General features: G+C 44.4%; 1 protein-coding gene across 1 annotated transcript in view; it reads left to right on the forward strand.

Annotated features, from left to right (window-relative positions):
• ANKRD26 (ankyrin repeat domain 26) overlaps positions 1 to 24,234 on the forward strand; it is a 307,904-nt gene that overhangs the window by 14,188 nt on the left and 269,482 nt on the right. The window contains exons 4-6 of the mRNA XM_033958897.1: positions 4,679 to 4,785; positions 15,468 to 15,605; positions 23,401 to 23,561. Coding sequence (XP_033814788.1) covers positions 4,679 to 4,785; positions 15,468 to 15,605; positions 23,401 to 23,561 — 406 coding nt within the window. The remainder of the gene's footprint in view (positions 1 to 4,678; positions 4,786 to 15,467; positions 15,606 to 23,400; positions 23,562 to 24,234) is intronic.

Genomic DNA, 24,234 nt, shown 5'->3' on the forward strand with positions numbered 1-24,234 from the left:
CAGAAGACTCAGCCGACGTCGAGGCACAAAGCCCCGGTCGACGTCGCGGCACAAAGCCTCCGCCGACGTCGAGGCACAAAGCCCCCGTCGACGTCCAGGCACAAAGCCGCCGTCGACGTCCAGGCACAAAGCCTCAGTCGACGTCGAGGCAGAAAGACTCAGTCGACGTCGAGGCAGAAAGACTCAGTCGACGTCGAGGCAGAAAGACTCAGTCGACGTCGAGGCACAAAGCCTCCGTCGACGTCGAGGCACAAAGCCCCAGTCGACGTCTAGGCACAAAGCCGCAGTCGACGTCGAGGCAAAAAACCTCAGCCGACGCCGAGGCACGAAGCCTCAGCCGACGTCGAGGCACGAAACCTCAGCCGACGTCGAGGCACGAAACCTCAGCCGACGTCGAGGCACGAAGCCTCCGTCGACGTCGAGGCACGAAGCCTCCGTCGACGTCGAGGCACGAAGCCTCCGTCGACGTCGAGGCACGAAGCCTCCGTCGACGTCGAGGCACGAAGCCTCCGTCGACGTCGAGGCACGAAGCCTCCGTCGACGTCGAGGCACGAAGCCTCCGTCGACGTCGAGGCACGAAGCCTCAGTCGACGTCGAGGCACGAAGCCTCCGTCGACGAACGCAGCCTCAGTCGACGTCGAGGCACGAAGCCCCAGTCGACGTCGAGGCACACCGAAGTCGAGGTTCAGAAGTCTGCACCGTACCAATGAAACTGGTAAGAAAGGTGCAGCAGTACGCTCCATAAGGGCAACCTCGTGAAGAGTATTCCCATGAAAGGAGGCACGCATCGGAGGTCTCGTCGAGGCAGGCACGATCGCACTCGATGCCTGGAATGCCTGAGACTCAGCCGGTGGCGTTACCAAGGTAACGCACCTAGAAGAAGGAAACAAAGAAAAACTTACCGGGGATCGAAGCTGCACAATCCGATTCCAATGAAGGAAGAGGGTCCCGGCCATTCTGCTCACACAAGGTGAGCCCAGAGAGAGGCCAGGGAAGAAGAAAATACAGCTGCAGGCAAATGAGGCCTAGCCGCATGGCTGAGGCCCCAGAAAGGCCTGCCAGAGGAAAAACACAATAAAAAGTCCTTTTTTTTTTTTTTTTTTTTTTTTTTTTGAAACAAAGAAATACACGATCAATTAACAAACGCACAGCGACTCCTTAACAAAATAAAGAAGCCGCGGTGCCAGAAAGGCACTTAGAAGAACGCAGAGAAGAGAGACAGGGTCTTTCTGGCTCAGCGGAAAACTAAGAACTGAGGACCATGAGGAGGGTATGCGCCCTCTAGTGGATCAGGAAGGCACACACATGCGTGGTGCAGTGTGCAAACTTGAAACTTCAATCAAGTTTGCTTGAAAAGCTGTCCGCGCTGGGGCTCCGTGGATGACGTCACCCACATGTGAGAATATGCTGCCTGCTTGTCCTGGGATAAATAACAATACTAAAATTTGTGTAGATTCATCCAAATTAAAAACTTTATTTAAATTAGAAAATTAGTTCTTAGGCAAAACAACAGAACAATACAAAAATCACATAAATTAGGGTATCTCTGGAAAACCTAATACATTCCCCTTATGAGGAAGTTTAAATCGGTGCCCACACAGAACTGTGTAACACTTTTGTCATATTCATTACAATATGTATGTGTCTCATCCCTTTTATGATGTGCAAATTCACTCTTTAAGTTGCCAATATGTGGATTTATTTATTTTATTTTTATTTATTGTTTTCTCAGGTACTTTAGATTGTGAGCCTTTGGGACAGCTAGGGAAATTCAAAGTACCATTTTTATTTTATTTTAATGTATCTTTAATCTATCTTCATTGTAAACCGCTTTGAACCTCACGGTATAGCGATATATAAGAAATCAAATCAAATATGTGGATTTATGTAATTAAGAGCAAGGAGCAAAAAAGCATCTGCTACCTATTCAATTTCTTAGCTGTCATATAACTTAAAACAACTTCAACACAACTAGTGCTAACAGATTACTGTTCCAGCATTTTATAGACACGTTTCTTGTAAGTGATAGTGCCTCTTGGGGAGGTTCTGCCTGTGTTGGTCTGCTTGATCATCTGTATGTACAGGCTTGTTTAATGCATGTGTAAACAAACCTATATTAATGAATAAAGGCAGGAGGAACCTAGAAAATAAAGTCGTGGGAAGAGAGAGTGAAGGAGAAATGTGGCACTGCTATCTGAAGATGAGCATCACAAAAGTTATGAAACCCCTGGCAGAGAGATGTTCATTGTGCCAGCAGGAGCCTAGCCTTCATTGGCATAAGAGGGAAGAGAAGCCATAGTCATAAAAGTGCATCTTGTTGATGAGGTTTCAATTCCTGCTGTCAAAAGAAGAGGAAAAGAGAGAACACCCATGTCCAAGAAATGTGCAGACTGGCAGAAGATAAGATGTTGATCCAGTGTCTCTATACAGTGTATCACTAACTGTGTATGCAGCACAATAGTGTGCCATTGTGAGATTTTTGGGTGTGCTGCGAGAGATAAGTCAGGTACACAAGTCTGTCACTGCCAGCAGTGGGGCCTCTCCTTGTCTCTGCTTCCCCCCCCCCCCGGCATACCTCTGTAAATGGAATTTTAGGGTTACCAGATGGAGGGATTTCCAAAATCCTGCAGTTTGTCTAGGTTTTGGAAAGCCCCCAAGCTCAGTGCTGTACCTGAAGGGCCTCTGAGCATGCACAGATGTTGGTATGATGTTATACACATGCCTGGAGGCCCTATACACATGGCCCTGGGTTTATTGTGCTGGGGCTAAATAAAAAAGTTTGCGAGACACTGTTCTATAGGATAATAGGAAAAGAGGGAAGTTTGAGGGGGAGGGAAGAGAAAAGAACAGTGTGTTCGAGAAGGGAGAAAGTAAAGAGAGAATGGAAGTGAGGTAGACAATATGGGAGCTGGGGCAGGGAAAGTTGCTTGGAAGAAGGGAGAGGAATTTACAGTGCCTCCTGCACACTCATACATATTCCCTCTATGTAGACACAGAGATATACCACACCACAAACACCCTCCTTTCTCATTACTAGCAGTCACCATGCTCTTGTGGAACTCCATCCAATCACAGGCTCACCAGGAGTAACTTAATGGTTAGTGGGCTGAAAATCTGAGGAACTGAGTTTAGTTCCCACTGCTGCTCCTTGTCACTCTGGGCAAATCATTTATCCCTCCATGCCCCTGGTACAAAAAGCTAGGGGTCTCTTTACCAAGCTGCGGCTAAAAGTGGCCTTAGCATGCCCTTACATGGGCTTATCTCAGTAGAGATTCCATCTGATTCAGCTTTTGATGATGGAAAGGATAAACATTTCAGATTTAGCCTCTAGAGAATTTCAGAGATTTTTTTGGAACATGTTGACCCAAACAGTGCATAGTAGAGTGTTGAACTTAAGTTTTTATGTGATTTTTGGTGCAAACTTACCAAGTAGGGTGGAAGGAAGGAAGGAATTGGCATTTTCTATTTTATGATGATGGCTATATAGTACAGTGGTGCATAATATTATTTGCTATGTAACTTTCTTACTTTGTGACTTGTGCTTATTGGTACCTTACAAAGATCTTATTTGATGTTCAATATGATCTGTTTTTGTTTTTCACCGCTGTACTTGTATTTCTTCAGTAAAATTGTTTTATCATAAAACAAGACAAAAACAACCCAATGGAGGAATAACTTACAAGTGAAACTATAAACTCCCTCCCCCCCCAAAAAAAAAAATAGAAGTGTTAATCTGATTGGAAAGTGATATCATTTATATAAACAAATTTCTATTTAGTGCTGTCCTCATGAGGTGTATAAGCTGGAAGAGCTACATGTTAAAGCACTTAAAAGCATTTTCGATTAAAAACTGCAGACCCAAGAAACTTACCCCCTCTTTTACGAAACTTCAATAGCAGTTTCTAACGTGGGGAGCCGCGCTGAATGGCCTACGTTGCTCCTGGCGCTCATGGAGTTCCTCTGAGTGTCGGGAGCAACACGGGCCATTCAGCACGGCTCCCCATGCTAGAAACTGCTATCGTAGTTTCGTAAAAGGAGGCCTTAGAGTTTTACCATTTTGGTCTGGCACGCCATCATAGGACGTTATTAGTGTGTGTAAGAGAATTAATATTGTGATTTAAATAAACACAATGTGAAACTTCAGAATAAATATATATTTTTTTTAGTTCAACGCATCTCAAACAGCAGACGCTGTGTCATGAAGAAGAGCAGTGGGGGGCTAAATAGTAAAATATAGGCTGGTTGAACCAGAATTTAATTGATTGAACCTTTCAAATGATTGAACCGTTAAGAAGCTGCCATCAAGATAAGTACTGCTTATTTTTCACTATTTGGCCCCTGCTGCTATTCTTATTGACATGATGTCTCCTGTTTGGGATGCATTGTATTAAAAATATATATATTCTGGAGTTTTACATCATGTTTATTTAATTCACATTGTGTTTATTTAATTCATGTTGTTAATCACAATATTAATTCTTTTGCACACACTAGCGGTGTCCTATGATGGGTGCCAGACCGAAATAATAAAACTCTAAAGGCTTCGTTTACTAAGCTGCGATAGTGTTTTTAGCGCATGCAGAATTGCTGCGTGCGCTAGACGCTAATGCCAGCATTGAGGTCAACCAGCATTCAGTGAAAGGTCTAATGCAATGCATGCTTGTTGTTACATTTGTAGGAGAACTGCACTCCTCTTATTCTTTCTGTTGCTGAAAATCATCAGAATATGTCGGAATTCCTTCTCAAAGACGGGGCAGATGTGAATGCAAACGATAAGTCTGGAAGGTATGGCTTTGAAGTATCTTGAGCATTAATAACCAAGAATGGCCAGAGAGCAACATAGAAACAGAGAAACATGATGGCAGATAAAGGCCAAATGGCCCATCCAGTCTGCCCATCTGCAGCATTTACTTTCTCCCCCTGTCCCTAAGAGATCCCTCGTGCCTGTCCCATGCTTTCTTGAATTCAGGAACAGTCTTTGTTGCCACCACCTCTACTGGGAGACCATTCCACACATCTTATTACCCTTTCTGTAAAAAAGTATTTCCTTAGATTACTCCTGAGCCCATCACCTCTTAACTTTATTCTATGCCCTCTCATTCCAGAGCTTCCTTTCAAATAAAAGAGACTTGCCTCATGCACATTAATGCCACAGAGGTATTTAAACATCTCTATCATATCTCTCCTCTCCCTCCTTTCCTCAAAAATATACCATACCATATGCCTTATGACGAAGATCACTGATCATTTTAGTAGCCTTCCTCTGGACCGATTCCATCCTGTTTATATCTTTCTGAAGGTATGGTCTCCAGAATTGTACACAATATTCTAAATAAAGTCCCAACACTTTTATACAGGGGCATCAACACCTCCTTTTTCCTACTGGCCATACCTCTCTCTGTGCACCCTAGCATCCTTCTAGTTTTCACCATTACCTTTTCAACCTGTTTGGCCACCTTAAGATCATCACATACTATCACACCCAAGTCCCACTCCTCTTTCTTGCACAAAAGTTCTTCACCCCCTAAATTACTGTTCCCTCGGGTTTTTGCAGCCCAAAATGCATGACCTTCATTTCTTAGTATTAAACCTTAGCTGCCAAATTTTGGACCATTCTTCGTTTCACTAGGTCCTTCTTCATGTTGTTCATACCATCTGAGATGTCTACTTTATTGCAGGTTTTGGTATCATCCGCAAAGAGGAAAATCTTACCAGACAGCCCTTCAGCAATATCACTAACAAAAATGTTAAAAAGAACAAGCCAAGAAGCAAACCTCGAGGCACACCATTGGTAACATCCCTTTCCTCAGAGTGATCTTCATTGATCTCTACCCTCTTCTGCCTTCCACTCAACCAGTTCCTGACCCGGTCCATCACTTTTGGGCCCATCTTGAGGGCACTCAGTTTATTTATTAGACACCTGTGTGGAACATTGTTAAAGGCTTTGCTAAAATCTAAATACACCACATTTAGCACTCTTCCTCTGTCCAATTCTCTGCTCACCCAGTTAAAGAAATTGATCAGAGTTGTCTGACAAGACCTGCCTATAGTGAATCCATGTTGCCTGGATTCAAGAAACGTCACTATTTTCTGTTTTAAAAGTGTTTCCATTAATTTACTTGCCACAGAAGTCAGATTTCCTTACTTCCATTTTTGTGGCGAGGGACCACATTCACCTTTCTCTTTCTCTTTTTCCGGTTCCACTCCTGATTCTAGAAAACCATTGAAAAAGTCAGTCATTGGAGCTGCAAAAACTTCCCTAAGTTCCTTCAGTACCCTCGGAGGTATACCATCCAGCCCCATCGCTTTGTCCACCTTTAATTTAGTTAGCTTCTCACAAACATGATCCTCTGAAAATTGATCAGTCTACCACACTTCCAGCCCTATTTGCATTTGTCTTCTGCGATCCTGTTGCTAGTGCTTCAGCTGTGAACACAGAACAGAAGTATTTGTTAAGCAATTCAGCCTATCTTTAACAGTTTCTACATATTTCTCCCCTTCATCTTTGAGTCTCACAATGCCACTTTTGTACTTTTTATTACTAATATATCTAAAAAATTTCTTGTTCCCCTGTTTTACCGTGTCGACTATTTTTGCTTTCATTTGCATCTTTGCTTTCCTGATTACTCGACCAGCCTCATTTAACTTTGGACTGCAAGCGAGCCATAGCCTTCAATCTGGAGTGGACTAAAGCCCATAAACAGTCACCCAGCTTTTTGTTTCTTTTGACCCAAACCATTTGGGGAATAGCCATGGGTAAATGTTCATTATCTAGTTGGCTAGCAGACTGCATCTCCTTCACTTATGTCCAGGTTGGGCTGATTCTGGAGAGTCATGTTAGAATTTTCAATATCAGAGCCGTGGTGATATCCACATTCTGTTCACAGCTGATTTGGTCAAACAGCTTTGTAGAATTTGTTTGGAATCTAGAATCTAATGCTACTCTCTTAGGTCTATTTATTCTGTTCAGGCTACACATTCACAACAGGAAGTATTTTAGCTCTTTAGAGTTGGTTTTGATTGTCCTTGCCCATTGCAAGTCTATCCACTGCTCTGTCTGTCCTGTAGCCCTGGAAACATTAGATGCATATATCATGTAAAAGTATGTAATTTTGTAAAACTACTTCTGTGTGTCAGGGCTCTTATAAAATTGTGTGTGGCTATATGCATGTAAAAAGTGCATGTGCAAACTCTGTGGGCATTCCTATGGGAGCAGGCAGAGCTGTGATGTATTTACACATTTAGAATAGGTATACATTTATGTGCTAGGGTTTGTGTGAACTGGATCAGGATCCTATTTTATAAAGGCACATAGGAATTTGTTATCTAAAATTGACTTAAAATAATTGCCTTTGACATTTCTCCTAGATGTTCAGTTACAAACTCAAGTTCTTTGTGTCTGTGTGCTTGCTTTGCATGCATGTATTTCCCCAGACAATTCATTGAGTCCACTTGAGTACACAATTTGTTATTATCCCAGGACAAGCAGGCAGGTATTCTCACATATGGGTGACGTTATCGACGGAGCCCGGATGCGGACGCCTCACAAGTAGATTTGCTTGAAGAAACTCAAAGTTTCGAGTCGCCCGCACCACGCATGCGCGAGTGCCTTTCCGCCCAGCGCAGGGCGCGTCTCCTCAGTTCTCAGTTTTCTGCGGAGCCGACAAGTCCGTCTTTGACTCTCTGCGTTTAACTTAGTTACTTGTGCCTTCTCTGAACCGTGGTTTGTATTTTTTTCCTCACAAATCGCTATTCTTATTTTATTTCTTTCAATTTTTAGTTTAAAAAAAAAAAAATAATAAATTTTTTTTTCCTCTTCCGTCCGTTTTTCTGGAGGCTGCAGAAATAATGCCGGGCTTGCAAGTAGGCAAAAAATTGACTGTTTGGTACAGGCCAGCGCTCCCGGAAAGAGACAAACGAGGAAAAGGAGGCTGTGTCACAATCCATCATCTCATGAAGAGTATGGACCCCACGAGCAGCCCAACCTGCAAAGAGGCTACGTGCAAGGCCCGGCAGGAAGTCAGGATTACCCGTTAGTTGTAGAAGCGGAAAAGCAAGGGGAGTCCTATCCTGAGCCCAATGCCACCATTTCCACGCCAAACAAAAAGGTCTCAAAAACTGGAGTTTAGAAGGTAATCCCCCCCCCCCCCCCCCGGGAGCTGCAGGGGCATGTAAAAGATTCAAGAAGGTAAAAGGAGCACACAAAGCCGGCAGCCAACCTGCTGGGGAAAACCGAGCAGATCCCGAGATCCCCTCGTGGACAAAGCGAAGGAGGGCTGCCACATTATATAGTCTAACATCAGGGAGGCCAAAGCCGCCCTGACCCCTAGGAAGGGTCAGCTTGGCATAACTGATACACGACGAGTGGCGGTGCCACAAAAAAGCAATAAAAATGGATCGAAGTTTGCCAATATCACGCTGTAAGAGCCAGAAGGGCACCGTCTGCAAAGGATAGAAAATTTTTGGCAAAAGAATCATCTTAATCAAGGCAGCCCGACCAAATAAAAACAAGGGAAGATCCTACCAGGTGCAGCAAAGGAGTCAAATTTTTTCAGTGGCATCCAGAATATTACACTTGTAGAGAATCTGTGGATCAGGATGTAAATAAATGCCAAGATACCGCATGGGTTTTCGTACCGGAGGTATGGGTAGACAGGCATGCCAAGGTTCCCAGGCAAGGCCCGTAAGGGGTAGCAACTCCGACTTATCACAATTCACCCGAAGGCCCGAGATGGCTCCAAAATCCGTCAACAGGTGAAGAGCTACCGGCAAGTGAAGAGGAGCCTGGTCCAGAAAAAGCAGAATATCATCAGCAAACAGAGTAAGGTGGAACTCGTAATGCCCCATCTGCAGCCCTCGCAACTCCGTACTTGTGCGGATCTTAATGGCCAAGGACTCCAGGGCCAAGACGAATAAGAGCGGAGAAAGGGGACACCCCTGACGAGTCCCCCGACATAAATCAAAGGAGGGCGAAAGTCCGCCATTGATAATAAGACGAGCCTGTTGGTGGATGTAAATCCCCCTCAATCCAATGCACAAAGCTCCCCGTCACACCATACTCCGGAAGCACCCAAAATAAATATTGCCAGGATATGCTGTCGAAGGCCTTCTCCATATCAAGACCAACAATCGCAAGTGCCGCCGTTCCCCTTGTGATCATGCATCGCCGACAACGCCTTAAGCAGGTTCATAGAAGCATAGCGGTGCAGAACAAACCCCACCTGGTCCTCACCAATAAGCTGCGGTAAAAACAAATTTAACCTAGCTGCTAAGAGTGAAGCCAGTAACTTGACATCTTGATTCAATAAGGAGATCTGTCTATAAGAACTAACCTGGGTAGGGTCATTCCCCGGCTTAGGAAGCAAAGTGATATGGACCAGGTTGCTCTGAGGGCCCGTCTTACTAAGGTATAAGTGATGGAAAAAATCCACCAAGGGCTGAACCAAGAGATCAGTTAAAAGTTTGTAATACTCCGGTCCAAAGCCATCGGGGCAAGGTGATATAGCGAGGTGCAATTTTTTGATCCCCAGGTGAATCTCTTCAGCCAAGATAGGCACATTCAACTGTTCCACCTGAGACTCCGAAAGCCGCGGCAGGGTAATATCCTTGGAAAAACTATCCGCTCCGCTTTGGTAAAATCTCTCCGCGCATATAGCGACCGATAAAACTCCACAAATTGATCTTGGATATGAGACTCTTGAGTAAAACACGCTCCCTTCTTATTACGCACTAATCGGATAAGCTGTTTCTTCCGGAAAGGACGGACCAAATTCGCAAGAAGCTTGCCCGCCTTGCTCCCCCACTGATAGAGCCTAAACTTCTGATAATAGATGTTTTGCCGGGCCCTCTGATCAAGGATATCACTGATTTGACGACGAAGAGACTTAAGTTGCTGTAGTTCAGCCGCATCCAAGCTATTGTAATGGCGCTTCCGTAAAGTGGCCAGCTGCCCCGATAGGGTCATGAGCGCCTCTCCCTGCTGCCGCTGCTTAGCAGAAGTATACTGAATAATATGCCCACGCATGACCGCCTTAGAAGCCTCCCAATAAATTTCCGGATCCACTCCCGACGCACGATTGTCGGAGTCGAACTCAAGCCATTTAGCTCTGAGATAAATGTGAAAGTCCTTATTACCATATAATGCCGCGGGAAAGCGCCAAGAGCCCTCCCCAGGTCTATCCGTGACTCCCAACGTGAGTGTCACTGCCGTGTGATCGGAAAGCGACGAGTCCTCAATGGTGACTGTGTCAACCCTGGAAAAGAGGGAGGATGACACCAAAATATAATCCAGACGGGAGTACATGGTATGGGGATGAGAAAAAAACGTATATTCTCGATCAAAAGGATGCAGCATTCTCCAAGCATCTACCAACCCCAAAGGACCAAAGAGAAAGTTCACCCCCCGCTGATTGTGATTGCGAGGCCGCGGCTTGGCAGGAGAACAATCCACAGTAGGGTCAGCCGTGATATTAAAATCTCCACCGACGACCAGCTGGTACATAGGATATTGCGTCAGAATACCCAAGAGCCCGGAATAAAATTTGTGACTATAAATGTTAGGGGCATAGAGATTACAAAAAAGGAAATGAGATCCCCATAGCTCCCCCAATAGAAGAACATAGCAGCCCTCTCTATCCTGAATTATCTTATGAATAGTAAGGGGCAATTGTTTATGTACTAAAATGGCGACCCCGTGTTGCCTGCCATTGTAGGCCGAATAACCCACTTCCCCCACCCATTCTCTGCGCAGCTTCTCATGTTCAGAGGCAGTAAGGTGAGTCTCCTGCAAGTAGGCAATATCTATATGGTGCTGTTCAAGCCAGGTAAGTATCTTCTTACGTTTCACAGGTGAGTGGATACCATCCACATTAAATGTAGCCACAGTCAGATTAACCATAGCTACCCAACAAGAAGAAGCACCAGAGCGCCCAAAGGGCGAGCCAAGCAAAACAAACTGGCGCCCGAGCCCCCAGCTAGGCCTAGGACCAGGAGATAAGGTGTGAAAAGCAAACAGAAAAACAGCAGTTCCCTCAGTCGCACTCCTGTCCAGAAACCCCCCACCACCCCTGTACCCCCCCACACAGCACTACATACAACCAGAACCACCCCCACCCATCCCCGCCCCCTGCATACATACACTCCCTGACGTCCCCACAGGCACACCACGCCTACCTACCCCCACCCACCCTCCCGGTTCAAAAACCACACTGCAACCCTATCCCTTCGGATACCCCCAATGCCAGCCATACAGACCCCCCACCCCCTCCCCCCACCAGACCCTCTGCAGAATCTACAGAAACTGTCAGAAAACAAAAATGAGAGAGAAAAAGGAAACTGACAAAGTATGCAGTAAAAGTACCCAAAGCAGAAGCAAAACAACCAAGAAAAATGCAGAGCAACAACCTGTAAACTGTTAAACAAAGCATAAGGCACAGTCCAAAGCCCTCAACACACGGAACCCCCAAGCTCTACCCAGGGCTCACATCCAGATACATTAACTAGGACCCTGAAGTACTCAAGGCAGTCCAGACTGAAGGCAGACTCCCAAAACTGATCACTGGGTGCAATAGAGGAGAGCACCCCTGGGGTAGCTAATATGGGGGGGAGACCGGAACCGCCAAGGAGTCCAAAAAACGGGCACCACCCTGGCCAAAAACCAAGGCACGGGCCACATGTCCATACACAAAACAGTCCATTGCCCGGCCAGTAGCTGGTCCATCGGCCCCCATAGCAGAATTCTCAGGCCCAGCTCTCCCATCCAGAAACCGAGATGCTCCAAACCCCAGAGAAAGTCCCCCATGGTTAAGTCCTGCTAGAGTAAGCAGTCCAGTCATCCGGCTCCAGAAACACACACCCGCACCGCCCATGCACAGTTCAACCGGTCTATATAGGCCCGCACATCCTCAGCTGAGTGCAGCAGGGTAGTCGTCCCCTCATGCCAAACCCGGAGCTTAGCAAGGAATACCAAAGCGAAAGAGATCCCCTTGCGGTGCAGCTCAGTGCAAAACAGTGACATCAACTTGCGCTGTGCCACTACCCTCACCGAGTAGTCGTTGAACAGCAAGATCTTACGGCCCTCGTAGTCCAAAGAGGGAACTTTGCGGTAGGCCCGCAGCAGCTGTTCCTTTTCCTTCCAGGAACAGAAACGGGCTGTAGCGATCCTGGGACACTGATCTGCTGCCTGACGAGCACCCACATGGTGCGCCCGCTCGTAGCCATAGTTGGTCTCAGTGGAGGAAAGGCCCAAGGTCTCCAGCAGCCAGCGACTGAATATGCAATACAAGTCCGCATCCTTAACAGATTCTGGTAAGCTGACGAGACGCAGATTATTACGACGGTTGCGGTTTTCCTGTTCCTCCACCCGCTCTTGCAAAGTCTGCGTCTCCTTCTGTAGGGCAAGAATCTGCGCCGCCATGCCGTCGCTGTTATCTTCCTGCGCCGATATGCGCTGTTCAGCTTCCGTAAGCCAACAGCCCTGGAAGTCAAACTTTTCATTTAGCTCGTCCACAGCCGACTGCAGTTTGTTCAAACTATCTGCCAGCGCCGCTGTGACTGATTTAGTGATCTCCTGAATCCATTCTCCAGCCGGTATCGTGAAGGAGGTAAGGGCCGCCGCCATTTTGACCAACGGTGATTTCTGGTGGTCCCGGAGTCCCCGCTGTGTCTTAGTTGGCATTCCGTGCAAAAATGCCCTGTTCTGCTGAAAAAGCTTGCTGCCCAGATAATCTGCCACTGCGCACTCGATATAGCAAAACGGAGCAAGGAAAAGCAGAGAAATTCGTCAGGTTTTAAAGAGGGTGAGTGGAGCTCCACGAATACACGTCTGGCTAGGCAAACCACATCACGTGACACCCCCTCCCCCCCCCCCCCCGAGATGGAATCTTCTAATTATCCCTCGATTTCGAAGCCGTCCTCCACCTCGACTCCTACCGAGGTTCCTCCTGCTTCTACTGCTTCCACCTCGAGCCTCATCAGCCCTTCGTCGTTTGCAGCGGCTCTTTCTTCGACGACATCTGCTGTATCTTCCCCTGTTTCCTCAGGTCAGATAGCTCAGTAGTCACCGGTAATGATTAAAGTGCCTAAGACTCCCAGATCGAAGCACACTCACACTACCTCGAAGGAACCTCCTGCCAAAGCAGGTGGTCCGGTTTCAGACGCAGATCCATCCTTGCTGGTTTCTTTTCAGACCATGTTAGAGAAGCAGTTTATTCAGTTCCTTACAAACATAGGACCCAAAACTGCTTCCTCTTATCCAGCCTGGGCATTCAGCAGACTCCCGCGAGGTCAAGCTGCTTCCTTTGCCTCAGTCTGAGCTTACACACTCTTTGCAGGGAGCAGAATCTCTGCGAGTGTCTGGTCTGTTATCCAAGCACGTGAAGCAAGGAGCAGATTCTTTTCGAGTGCCTCGGCAGGACTCCTCACACTCTATCCAAAGAGCAGAGTCTTTGGGAGTGCATCGAGGTTCCTCCATCAAGCCTCTGGATCTTCGATCTACAGTCTCCAGTCTTACCCATTCTTTGATAGCATCGGCTGCTTCCATCTCCGAGGCGAAGTCTCCTCGATCCTCGAGATCTGCTTCCAGGCACAGCTCTCACCGACGATCGTGGCCTTCATCGAGGCATAGTTGTTCTTCTAAAGAACGACCTTCTTCAACTAAGCCTCGATCTACCTCAACTTTGACTAGACCACCGACTCCTCGTTCGAGGTCTCCAATGCCGGACCTCGAGGATATCCCGATTTCGATTGCCTCATCCAAGTCACCATGTTCCTTTGATGCCTTTTTTCCTGCCGAGGCTTCATCTTTGACCCAAGCTGCCTCGATGTCCTCGAGTCCTTCTCGAGGCAAAGCATTGGCGGATCAGCTATCTTTCTCATCTTTCCTTCGTCAGATGGCTGTAGACTTGGACCTTCAATTAGATACTGGCTCTAAATACTCTAAGGAGTATCTCGAAGTCATGCATCTTCCTCAACCTCTGGCAGAGTCTCTAAAGCTTCCACTTCATAAGCTTTTGAATCAGACTTTTGGTCGATGCATGGAAACACCTTTTTCTATACCAGCTGTTCCAAGAAAATTGGACTCTAGGTATAAAACTGTGCATCGCAAAGGATTTGACAACTCAGTTATCTCATCCTTCCAAGGTTTATGCCACCATCCCTCCTGGAAGGGAAGGGAGAACTATGGACAAATTCGGACGTCGCATCTATCAAAATGCTATGATGTCCTCTAAAGTCCTCAACTACAATTTTCAATTCATCACATATTTTGAGTTCCTTATTTCTTTACTACCAAAGTTCTTGAATTATTTGAATACTCAAATGCACTTTGAATTTCAAGAAGTCCTTGCTTCTTTATCTCAACTCCGTTTGCATCTCCTCCAGTCATCTTATGATGCCTTTGAGTTGTCTGCCCGAGCAGCTGCTTGCTCTGTAGCTATGCGTCGTCATGCCTGGCTTCGCACCATTGACATGGTCTTCAAGACCGCTTAGCTAATATTCCTTGTGAGGGCAATGACCTCTTTGATGAATCTATCCAGGCTGTCACCAAAAAATTGTCTGAAGAAATAGCAACCTCAGAAGCAACAGAAACCTCAACCTTCTGCTACACCTAAGGCTTCTCAGCCTTTTTGAGTGTTTACAACAGAGCATAACCTCCACCGTTCTGACTCTGTCTCCTTTTCCCCCCATAGGAGGCCGTCTCCATCATTTTTACCACCGATGGACGTTAATTACCTCCGACCTCTGGGTGCTATCATCATCAGGGAAGGATACTCTATTCATTTCACTCAGGTTCCACCAGAGCTTCCTCCAAGAGAGTATCCTTCCAATCCTCCCCAGACCGCCCTTCTTCTTCAGGAAGCTCAAGCTCTGCTTTGTCTCCATGCCATCAAACCAGTTCCTTTGGACCAGCAGAACAGGGGGTTTTACTCCCGTTACTTCCTTGTTCCGAAGAAGACGGGCGATCTGCGACCCATTCTGGATCTCAAGGCTCTCAACAAATTTCTAGTCAAAGAAAAGTTTCAAATGTTGTCCCTGGCATCCCTTTATCCCCTTCTCGAGCAGAACGACTGGTTATGCTCTCTGGATCTCAAGGAGGCCTACACTCATATCCCCATTCACCCGGCCTCCCGTCAGTACCTCAGATTTCGGGTGGGGAATCTGCATTATCAATACAGAGTACTACCATTCGGCCTGGCCTCGTCTCCCAGAGTGTTCACCAAATGCCTGGTAATGGTAGCAGCAGCCCTAAGGAATCATGGTCTTCAGGTGTTTCCCTACCTCAACGACTAGCTCATCAAAGATTCCACGTCTCAAGGGGTTATTGTAGCAACCTAGTTTCTTTCATGGGTATCTTGTAGAGTTATCTACTTACAGTTCCTTTTTGCTTTGGCATGGAGATATTTTTAAAAGGATATGTTTTGGATCAGTTTTCAATGATTATGATCATTTATCTATATGCTTTGATGCAGGACATCCCTCATGGTTGCTGCCAGTAATGGTCAAATTAGCCTGGTGAAACTATTGCTTCAGTTTAATGCTGATCTCTCCATCAAAGATGACAAAGGATGGACAGCTGATGATTATGCCATTATAAATGGGCATCATGCGTAAGTGTTGTTTGTTTTCCCAAAAGTTACATATCTGAACACAATTTCAGAGTCCTACTAAACTTATTAAAGGACTGCAGCATATATTAAGTTACTGCAGGCAGAAACTATGAATTGAACATAGATTTATTTCTCATTGCTACATTTTTCTCTAGTAAATTGAGTTACATAGTGGGGCAATGACTGTATTTAATTGAACTCCACACTTCTATAATACCCTGATAAGCGCTCTTTTGCTGGAAATTAATAGGTAGTGGATTCAGAATATTGTCTTGGCATCTCCTGATGTGCTCTGCCACACATTTGAACCATAGTAATGTAATAAGTGTTTGCAGACAAAATCAAAATTGCTCATATTGTCTGCATAGTTGTCATTGGTCTGCTTTGCATAGATTCACATACAAATTTACATATGCAATCCTACAGCAGCTTCCTTCTTTCCCATATTTTTTTTCCTAAATTCAACCATTTCCCAACAGCTGCCCTCCTTATCTATCCCAAGCTTCCCCCAAATCCCTTAGAGTGGTGAGCATATCTACCTCCATTGATAAGCTATTTCATGCTTTGCCATCTTCCGTTTTCATTTAAGACCAATTCTTAAACCAACACCCAAGTCTTTATCTATAAAATATGTTTTTAATAATTTAAACAGCCACAAATGTTAGCATGGTGGTTGCAAAACCTTTGGCCTCTCTATGCTTACTAATGTAGGAGTTCAAATCTGGCCCCTTCATGCAGGTCATCTCAGCTTTTTTTGGAAGCCTTGTAGTGGTGTGATATGATGATTGTGGTTGCCACTACCACTGTATGTATATATTTTGCTACTGGGAATCCTCTGGGGCTATCCATCACAATTTTGATTTCCATTTTTGTCTTCACCATCTTTAACGTGAGCCAACCCCCTCTGGAGTCCTATGCTGTGACTTATTATTCTCGAGCATTTTGTCTTCTTTAAAAATTCTGTCTGTTGTCAGTTTATACAACCAACACACACCAACCAGCAAGCACAAAACAAAATACACCTAGAGCTTATAAGCATAAGAAGGGTACACAGGGTCATTCCTCAATCCAATAATTTGCTTTGGAAAGGGCTCTATAAGATCAACAGCAACAGGGAGAAGGCTGGCAACAAAGGGATACACAGAAAGAAAAACAATACAACCAACGCACATCAATCAACAAGCACAAAAACAAAATACACCGTGGAGAGGAGGCCTACTAAATACAAGATCCATGAATAAGAAGGGAAATCGCAGACTTAATAGAGGAACATTCGCTGTACTTTCTAGAGGTAATAGAATCCTGGCTGACAGACAACAGTGGGGTCGTCATAAGCAAAGTGTGCCCACCAGACTACTACATTCTCCAAAATAGAATAGGTAAGAGTGGGGGTAGTGGGGTAGCAGTAATACACAAATTCAACCTGGGAGTCCAACAAATGAACACTACCCAGCAAACAAGAGCAGAATGCCTACTTAGAGTAGGAAACATAAACATAATGGTGTTATATGTCATCCCCGACCAAGATACAGAAGAGAGGCAAAACATCGTGAACCTCATCGCAGAAGTCAACCTAAAATTCTCCTCATTCTGAGTATGCAGTGATTTTAATTTACATGTAGATGACCCTGCATACCAAAAAGCCCAACAAATAGTCCAACAACTGGAAGGTCTAGGGCTACACCAAACAATGAAGGAGAAAACCCCGCACTAAAGGACACAGATTAAATGTACTGTTTAGCAGAGAGGAAGATATAGGGAAATGCAATTCCACCTCTGTGAAAGTGTTATGGACAGAGACCACCACTTAGTATGCTTCAAAATAAGACAACCAGAAAGTAGTAAACAATTAAAAAAAAAAAACCCTCTGGAATGAGACCAAAAATAGGGAGAAGATTCATAGACAGCATCAAATTCAAAAACAGATTGGAGACACACCTCAGAGAAGTAAAACCCAAGATCAGAAACCTTACAGAATGGGTGAGACTATGGAATGAGGCATTGGACTGTAGTCTAGAGGAGGTAGCCCCATTAAACAAAAGAAAAAAATGGGTTCACCCCTTCAGATGAAATCAAGAAGTTAAAAAGAGAGAAAAGAAAACTTGAAAGGAAATGGAAGAAATCATACGAAGATGAAGAAGCCAGAAAAACCTGGCTTAGAATCAACAGAATTTACATCAAGAAGCTAAGAAAAGAGAGAATTCCACTCAAAAAAGATCCTTGAAGCCAGAAACTCTACAAAAACCCTATACCAGGTAGTATATGGTTTGTTGGGGGGAAAAATTGAATGAGATCACCAACAAATGTTCCCTAACAAGTAAAGAATTTTAGCAACTTATTCACAGAGAAAATAATGACGCTACAGAAAGGCAATGGCCTAAATAATAAAATATTAATAGACAAAGAGACAGGGGACATGGAAGACACAATGGAAAATTTTGAACATGTCGGAGAGATCCACGTGAAGAAACTTCAGAGAAAAGTGAAACTGGGCCCACCATCTATTGACAAATGCCACCTGATGAGAGAGCTCAAAGGCCCCAGACTCTCCTACTAGAGAATGACACGGGGGAAAATATGTCCCCGTCACCGCCCCGTCCCCGGCCCACCATCCTCTGCACCGCCCTATCACCGCCGTTCCCTTCACCGCCCCATCACCGTCACCGCCATCCCTTTCACTGCCCCGTCACCGCCACTGCCATCCCATTCACTGCCCCGTCACCGTCCCCGCAGCATCCATATAAGCCTTAGTACTGTAATATTTAGCTTATTCCTTTCTTATAAATCAAAGTTCCTGCTGCTGAACTAGAGAAAGAGATGTTCAGCTGGCAGGGCTTTGTTTATAAATTTTTATCAACACAATTAATATACTACTTTATCCTAAAGCAAAAAATAAATAAATAAATATAATTTTTTTTTTCTATTTTTGTTCTTCTCATTCAATTCTTTCCATCCACTGTGTGTCTTCTCTCTGTGTCTTCCATTTGCTGTTACTGTGCCTCTCCCTTAACCCCCCCCCAATTGGTCTAGCATCCATCTTCTTCCCTCCTCTCCCCCATAGTCTGGCATCTGTCTTCTTCCCTTCCAGCATCTTCTCCCCACTCTGTCTTCCACATTTCCCTTCAGGGTCTGTTCCTCTCCACTCTCCTTCAATGTCTGTTCTATTCCTTTCCACCACCACCCTTCCCTCCCTCCTTTACCATCTGTTCCTTTCTACCACCCTTCAGCTCCTCTCGCATGGCCTATCTATCTACCTTCCTCCCTCTTATTTTCGTGGCACGTTACAATGTAATTTGTGCAAGCCACTGGAGCCTGCGAGCTCGGTCCCTGTCCCATCCCCACAAACCATCTCGCTTCTGTGCTCCTATTTTCCCCATTTCTAATATCTCCCCTATGTATCTGCCATTGCCCCCCTCCCTGTGTCCATATACCATCCCCATGGCATGTCCCCTTTATGTCTCTGTCCCTATGCTCCATGCACATAATTTCCCCTCTTTCTGTTACCTTCCTGTGTCCAGATTTCTCCTATCTTCCTCTTCCATACCAGTGTGTCTCTTCTTTTCAACCCCATCTAGCTTCTTTCCCTCTTTCTTCCCCCCCCCTGCTTCCAGCATTTGGCTCACCTGCCTGTCCTCCCCTTTCTTTCCTGCTGTGGGTTTTTCTTTCCGTCTTCATCCCTTTGGCCCAGAATCCTTTTCCCTTTCACTCCCATTTTGAATAACTCTAAGCCAGGGATCTCAAAGTCCCTCCTTGAGGGCCGCAATCCAGTCAGGTTTTCAGGAGTTCCTCAATGAATATGCATTGAAGCAGTGCATGCACATAGATTTCATGCATATTCATTGGGGATATTCTGAAAACCTGGCTAAATTGCGGTCCTCAAGGAGGGACTTTGAGACACCTGCTCTAAGCTGTCTTAATTCCCCAAATCGTTTAGCAACTACGGATGAGTAGTTCTGCAGTAATTGCGTTCATGTCCAAAAAATCAGAATAATAATAAAAGTGCCAGCACACACCTACACATGAACTAGAATGCTGTTCTGTATGTAAATATTAGCCTCACAAAATTTTTTTCACACATAAAATTTTTGTGAAGCTAATTTTTATGCACAGAACAACATTGTGCTTCAAGGGCAGATGTATACTAGGATTTTTGTTTTCTTCGTACATATACATAGAGCTGTTACTTCCCATTCTGCTTTTTAAAGTTGCAAGCACTTCCTGTGATCACAGAGAAACACAAAGAAAAAATGTGAGCTGGGAACACACGCAATCGCGCAGTCCCCGCAGTCCCTTCCCGCCCGCCTGATCGATGGTAGCGTTTAGCCAGCTCCCTCCCTTCACCTCACCTTAGTTTGCAGGCTTTCTTTTTCAGCGACCTGCAAATAGACCTGCACGCACAGCTGCTCAATGTTCAATCTTCTGCTCTGCTGCAACTTCCTGTTTCCGGTTGCGTCAGAGCAGAAGATTGAACACTGAGCAGCCCCGCGTGCATGGCTCTTTGATAGTGTGCGGATCGCTGAAAAAGAAAGCCTGCAAACTAAGGTGAGGTGAAGGGAGGGAGCTGGCTAAGATCGATCGGTCGGGTAGGGGCTGCGGGGACCGCGCGATCCTTGATGCCTCACTGTGGAGACAAGACCATTCACCGCTCCACGGGGTGGTGAATGGCCTTGTCCCGTCCCTGCAGCGACTGCTATTTTTCTTTCCCCGTTTCGGCGGGTTACTCGCGGCTAGCCGCGGGTAACTGCCACCGTGTCATTCTCTATCTCCTACCTCACAAATCTTATCAATGAATCATTTCAGTCCGGACGTGTTCCACTTAAATGGAAACTCTCAGTCATCAAGTCCATCCTGAAGAGTAAAGAAAAAGACATAGAAACATGATGGCAGATAAAGACCAAATGGCCCATCCAGTCTGCCCATCCACAGTAACCATTATCTTTTCCCTCTCTCTAAGAGATCCTACGTGACTATCCCAGGCTTTCTTGAAATCAGACACAGAAGATCCCTCCAACCAAGCGTGGATATCTAAACTAATAGACAAACTAGCCTGCCAACAAATATCGGACTTCCTAGAAAACTCATCAAAGCTAGAGCAGGCTCAATCAGGGTTCAGAAAACATCTGAGCATGGAAACCATGCTAGTAGATCAAATGCATCGTGAAAAATCTTATGGCAAACTCTACTGGATTAGGGAAGGGAAAGGGAATAGTGACTTGTATACCCCCTTTTTGTCGTTTTTGGCATTTCAAAGCTGACATTCAAAGCGATGGGCACTGGAGAATTAAGTGACTTGCCCACGGTCACAAGGAGCAGCACCGGTTAGATAACTTAAACCCTACCTTGCCCATCAAGCAATTCCCAACATAATAATAACCCTGGTACTCTCAATCTTTGACTAATGCAATGCTGTCCTGCTGGGCGTTCTGAGGTATAGAATGACACAGTGACAAAATTCATCACCGTTGCTGTCCCTGCATATAACCGCTGGGAACCATCTCCATGTCATTCTTTAAGGAGAGAAGGAAGAATCAGAGTATGAATGGGCACAGCCACTCACCTTCAAGCCTTGCATTGAAGAATGCTGATGTAGAAGGACTGAGATTGAGATAGACACTAAAGCAGGGGTGTCCAATGTCGGTCCTCGAGGGCCGCAATCCAGTCGGGTTTTCAGAATTTCCCCAATGAATATGCATGAGATCTATTAGCATACAATGAAAGCAGTGCATGCAAATAGACCTCATGTATATTCATTGGGGAAATCCTGAAAATCCGACTGGACTGCGACCCTCGAGGACCGACATTAGACACCCCTGCACTAAAGGATGACACAGGATTGTTTTCTATTGTTATCTTGGGGATGAGAACAGTGCTGAATTTTTTCACCGTGTCATTCTCTATGCCGAAGTACATGATCAGGCAGATTCAAATACTACAAAAGGCAGCAGCAAGATTTCTGCTGGGAAAATCGAGCCAGATGAGTGCCACCCCTCTACTGAAAGAGTTACACTGGCTCTCGATTTGAAAGCAGGATGAAATTCAAGATCTTGTTGCTGACACAAAATTGTTCATCTCTCGGAGCATTAGGACAAGAATATTCTCCAGTGATGGCTTCGAGGTGGTGGAACTCCCTTCTGAAGGAATTAAAACTAGAAAAAGACACCGGATAGTTCAAGAAACTACTACTTTAACTAATAAAGGAATTAATAAAGACTGCTTTAACTAATAAAGCAAAATAGAGGCAATAGGCTAGTCCCCATTAGGAACACAACACAGAACATGATTCAAGTATTATGTGTGCAAATAAGTAGGATTTAGTATGAACATAGTACACAGTACTAGTTTTATAAGTGTATATACATAGGATGATTGATTTATGGTATAAATGTGTCTGTATTGAAAACCATCTAAAAAAACACTAACTCTGTATTGTAATATAGAAGCTCATGTAAACTGCCCAGAATTGACTCCCCGGTCATTAGTAGCGGTATAGAAGCTTTCCATAAACATAAACATTTAAATACTTGTCTTATCCTGTCAATCTCTCCTTTCCTCCAGTGTGTACATATTTAGGTCATTTACCCTTATGTGTAGCATATATTTTGTTAGCTTGAGGTGCACTCAATGATATTTCTCCTTAGATATGTGTATATAAACTTAATACCAGATATCATCCTCTACAAGCACATGTAATTCCACAAGAACCTCAGCGACATTACTCCAGGCTCAAGCAGTTCATATCCTTAATAAGCTTGACATCTCTTATCATCATCGGTTCTTTCTTTAAGGTATATAATATCTTAAATATTTTAAGAATTTACACTTTTATACATTTAAGCTAATTTTTTTATCACTTAGCTTTGTTTAGTCTTTGTGGTCACACCCGCAGGGATTAGTCAGCCGACATGTTTCGCTACAAGCTTTTTTTAAGGCATAATCCCTGTAATGAACCAAGTATAAGTTTATATCCTAATCTAAAGCTTTTAAATAATTAAGATTTTTAATTACACTGTTTATCATCCACCATCTCGTCAGACCACTTTTTTACCATCAAGATGGTGGCGGCGTTCATTTCAAAGTGAAATATCAGACGCAAACTCACAGCTAGCCGCTGCATCACTTCAAACAACCAGCGGCAGTCCACAGCAGTCCTACTTTCCATTTCTTTCCCCTTGATAAGGGAGATCCAATCCAAGGCCATGCAGAATGATGAGGGGGGTGTAAAAAAATGATGGGCCCTGGGTGTCACATATGGACTCTTTCAAAGCGGTTGTTTCCGCTCTTTCAAGACTGATCGGTCGGGTCACACCCTGATGCAGCTAGTCGGTGAAACGCTGGCCTCCGTCGGTGTGCCGATCAGTTGAAGATAAGTGGTTTTTTCCTCTATCTACAATTTTGTATATGTGAAGCATAAGTTTCTCTGCTCAAACACTCATTTCAATGAAGGTTTTGCCTGTGAGGTTACCGTCTAACCACCTTGATATCCACCTTTGTGGCGGTGGGAGGGCCTTTTTCTGAGGCTTTTTCCTTCTTTTTGAGTGAATTCAGAGTTGGCACCTGTTTCACATAGTTTCTGCAAAATTTTACTACTACATTGTCCTACAACCATAGTAGTCACCAATTGAAAGTGTTTTACATATGCTAGGTACGCCACTGAGTGGGAGAAAAATGCTTAGTAAATAAAGCCCTTAATGAGATTTCTTCCATGTTGGTTTCAAAAAATTCTCTACTTATGAGGACTGGTATTTGAAGTTTTTAGGATCTCCATCTTTGCTGTTACATTTTATTTCCTCTGTAGTTGTTCTCATTTGATTATTGAGCATGGATCAAAGAAAAAATTAAAGCAGTCCCCCCTCTACTATGGTACTTCCAAAGCAAAACCCATGTCATTGTTTAGCAGTCCGGGAAAAGTGATGGATTTTGAATTTACGTTGGGTGGACCTGCAATGGATAAAGAAGGTAAGATTCTTAAAAACAGATTTATTTAGTATGGTTGTCTTTTGAATATCTGTTAAATTAGGTTTGCTTTTCTGAAGTAGGCAGTAAAAACTGTAAGGCTGTTATAGCTATTCTGCATGCTGTTTTAGATTCTTTAATTTGTAATTTGTCAATTTGTATTTTGTATTTCTTATCTTCATTACTTTTAATTCTTTATTTATTTATTTATTTTTTTAGGTTTGCATTTCAATTAAAATTTGTAATTGTGTGATTAAAACTATGTTGAGTATTTTTTCCTACTGCAGTTCCTTGTAACTCTTGGCAATGGAGAGTGAAGTTACTTGTCCAGAGTCACAAAGAGCTATAGTGGTGGTGGGACTTACTTTTTAATCACAATTAAAATTTTAGTTGAAATGTAGCCCTAGTTTAAAAGTCTGCATGAGAGAGAGATGCATTCTCAAAAGATACTGTAAGCTTCCTTAATAATTAGATGGATGGGACAGTGCCCCGATTATGTGCAAAGTTGATAGGTGCTCCACATTGTACAAAAACTGATGTGGCCAACTATTATATATTTCTATTGGTTACCAAAGTTAGTTGTTTAGTCAGAATTAACAAAAATATTGTAAGAAAAGTGGCAATGATTTGTTTAAAACCTGAGAAGTGCTGCGATGAAATTAATAAAGAGGGAGGA

The sequence above is a fragment of the Geotrypetes seraphini genome, chromosome 9 (genome assembly GCF_902459505.1).
Source record: "Geotrypetes seraphini chromosome 9, aGeoSer1.1, whole genome shotgun sequence".
NCBI lineage: Eukaryota > Metazoa > Chordata > Amphibia > Gymnophiona > Dermophiidae > Geotrypetes > Geotrypetes seraphini.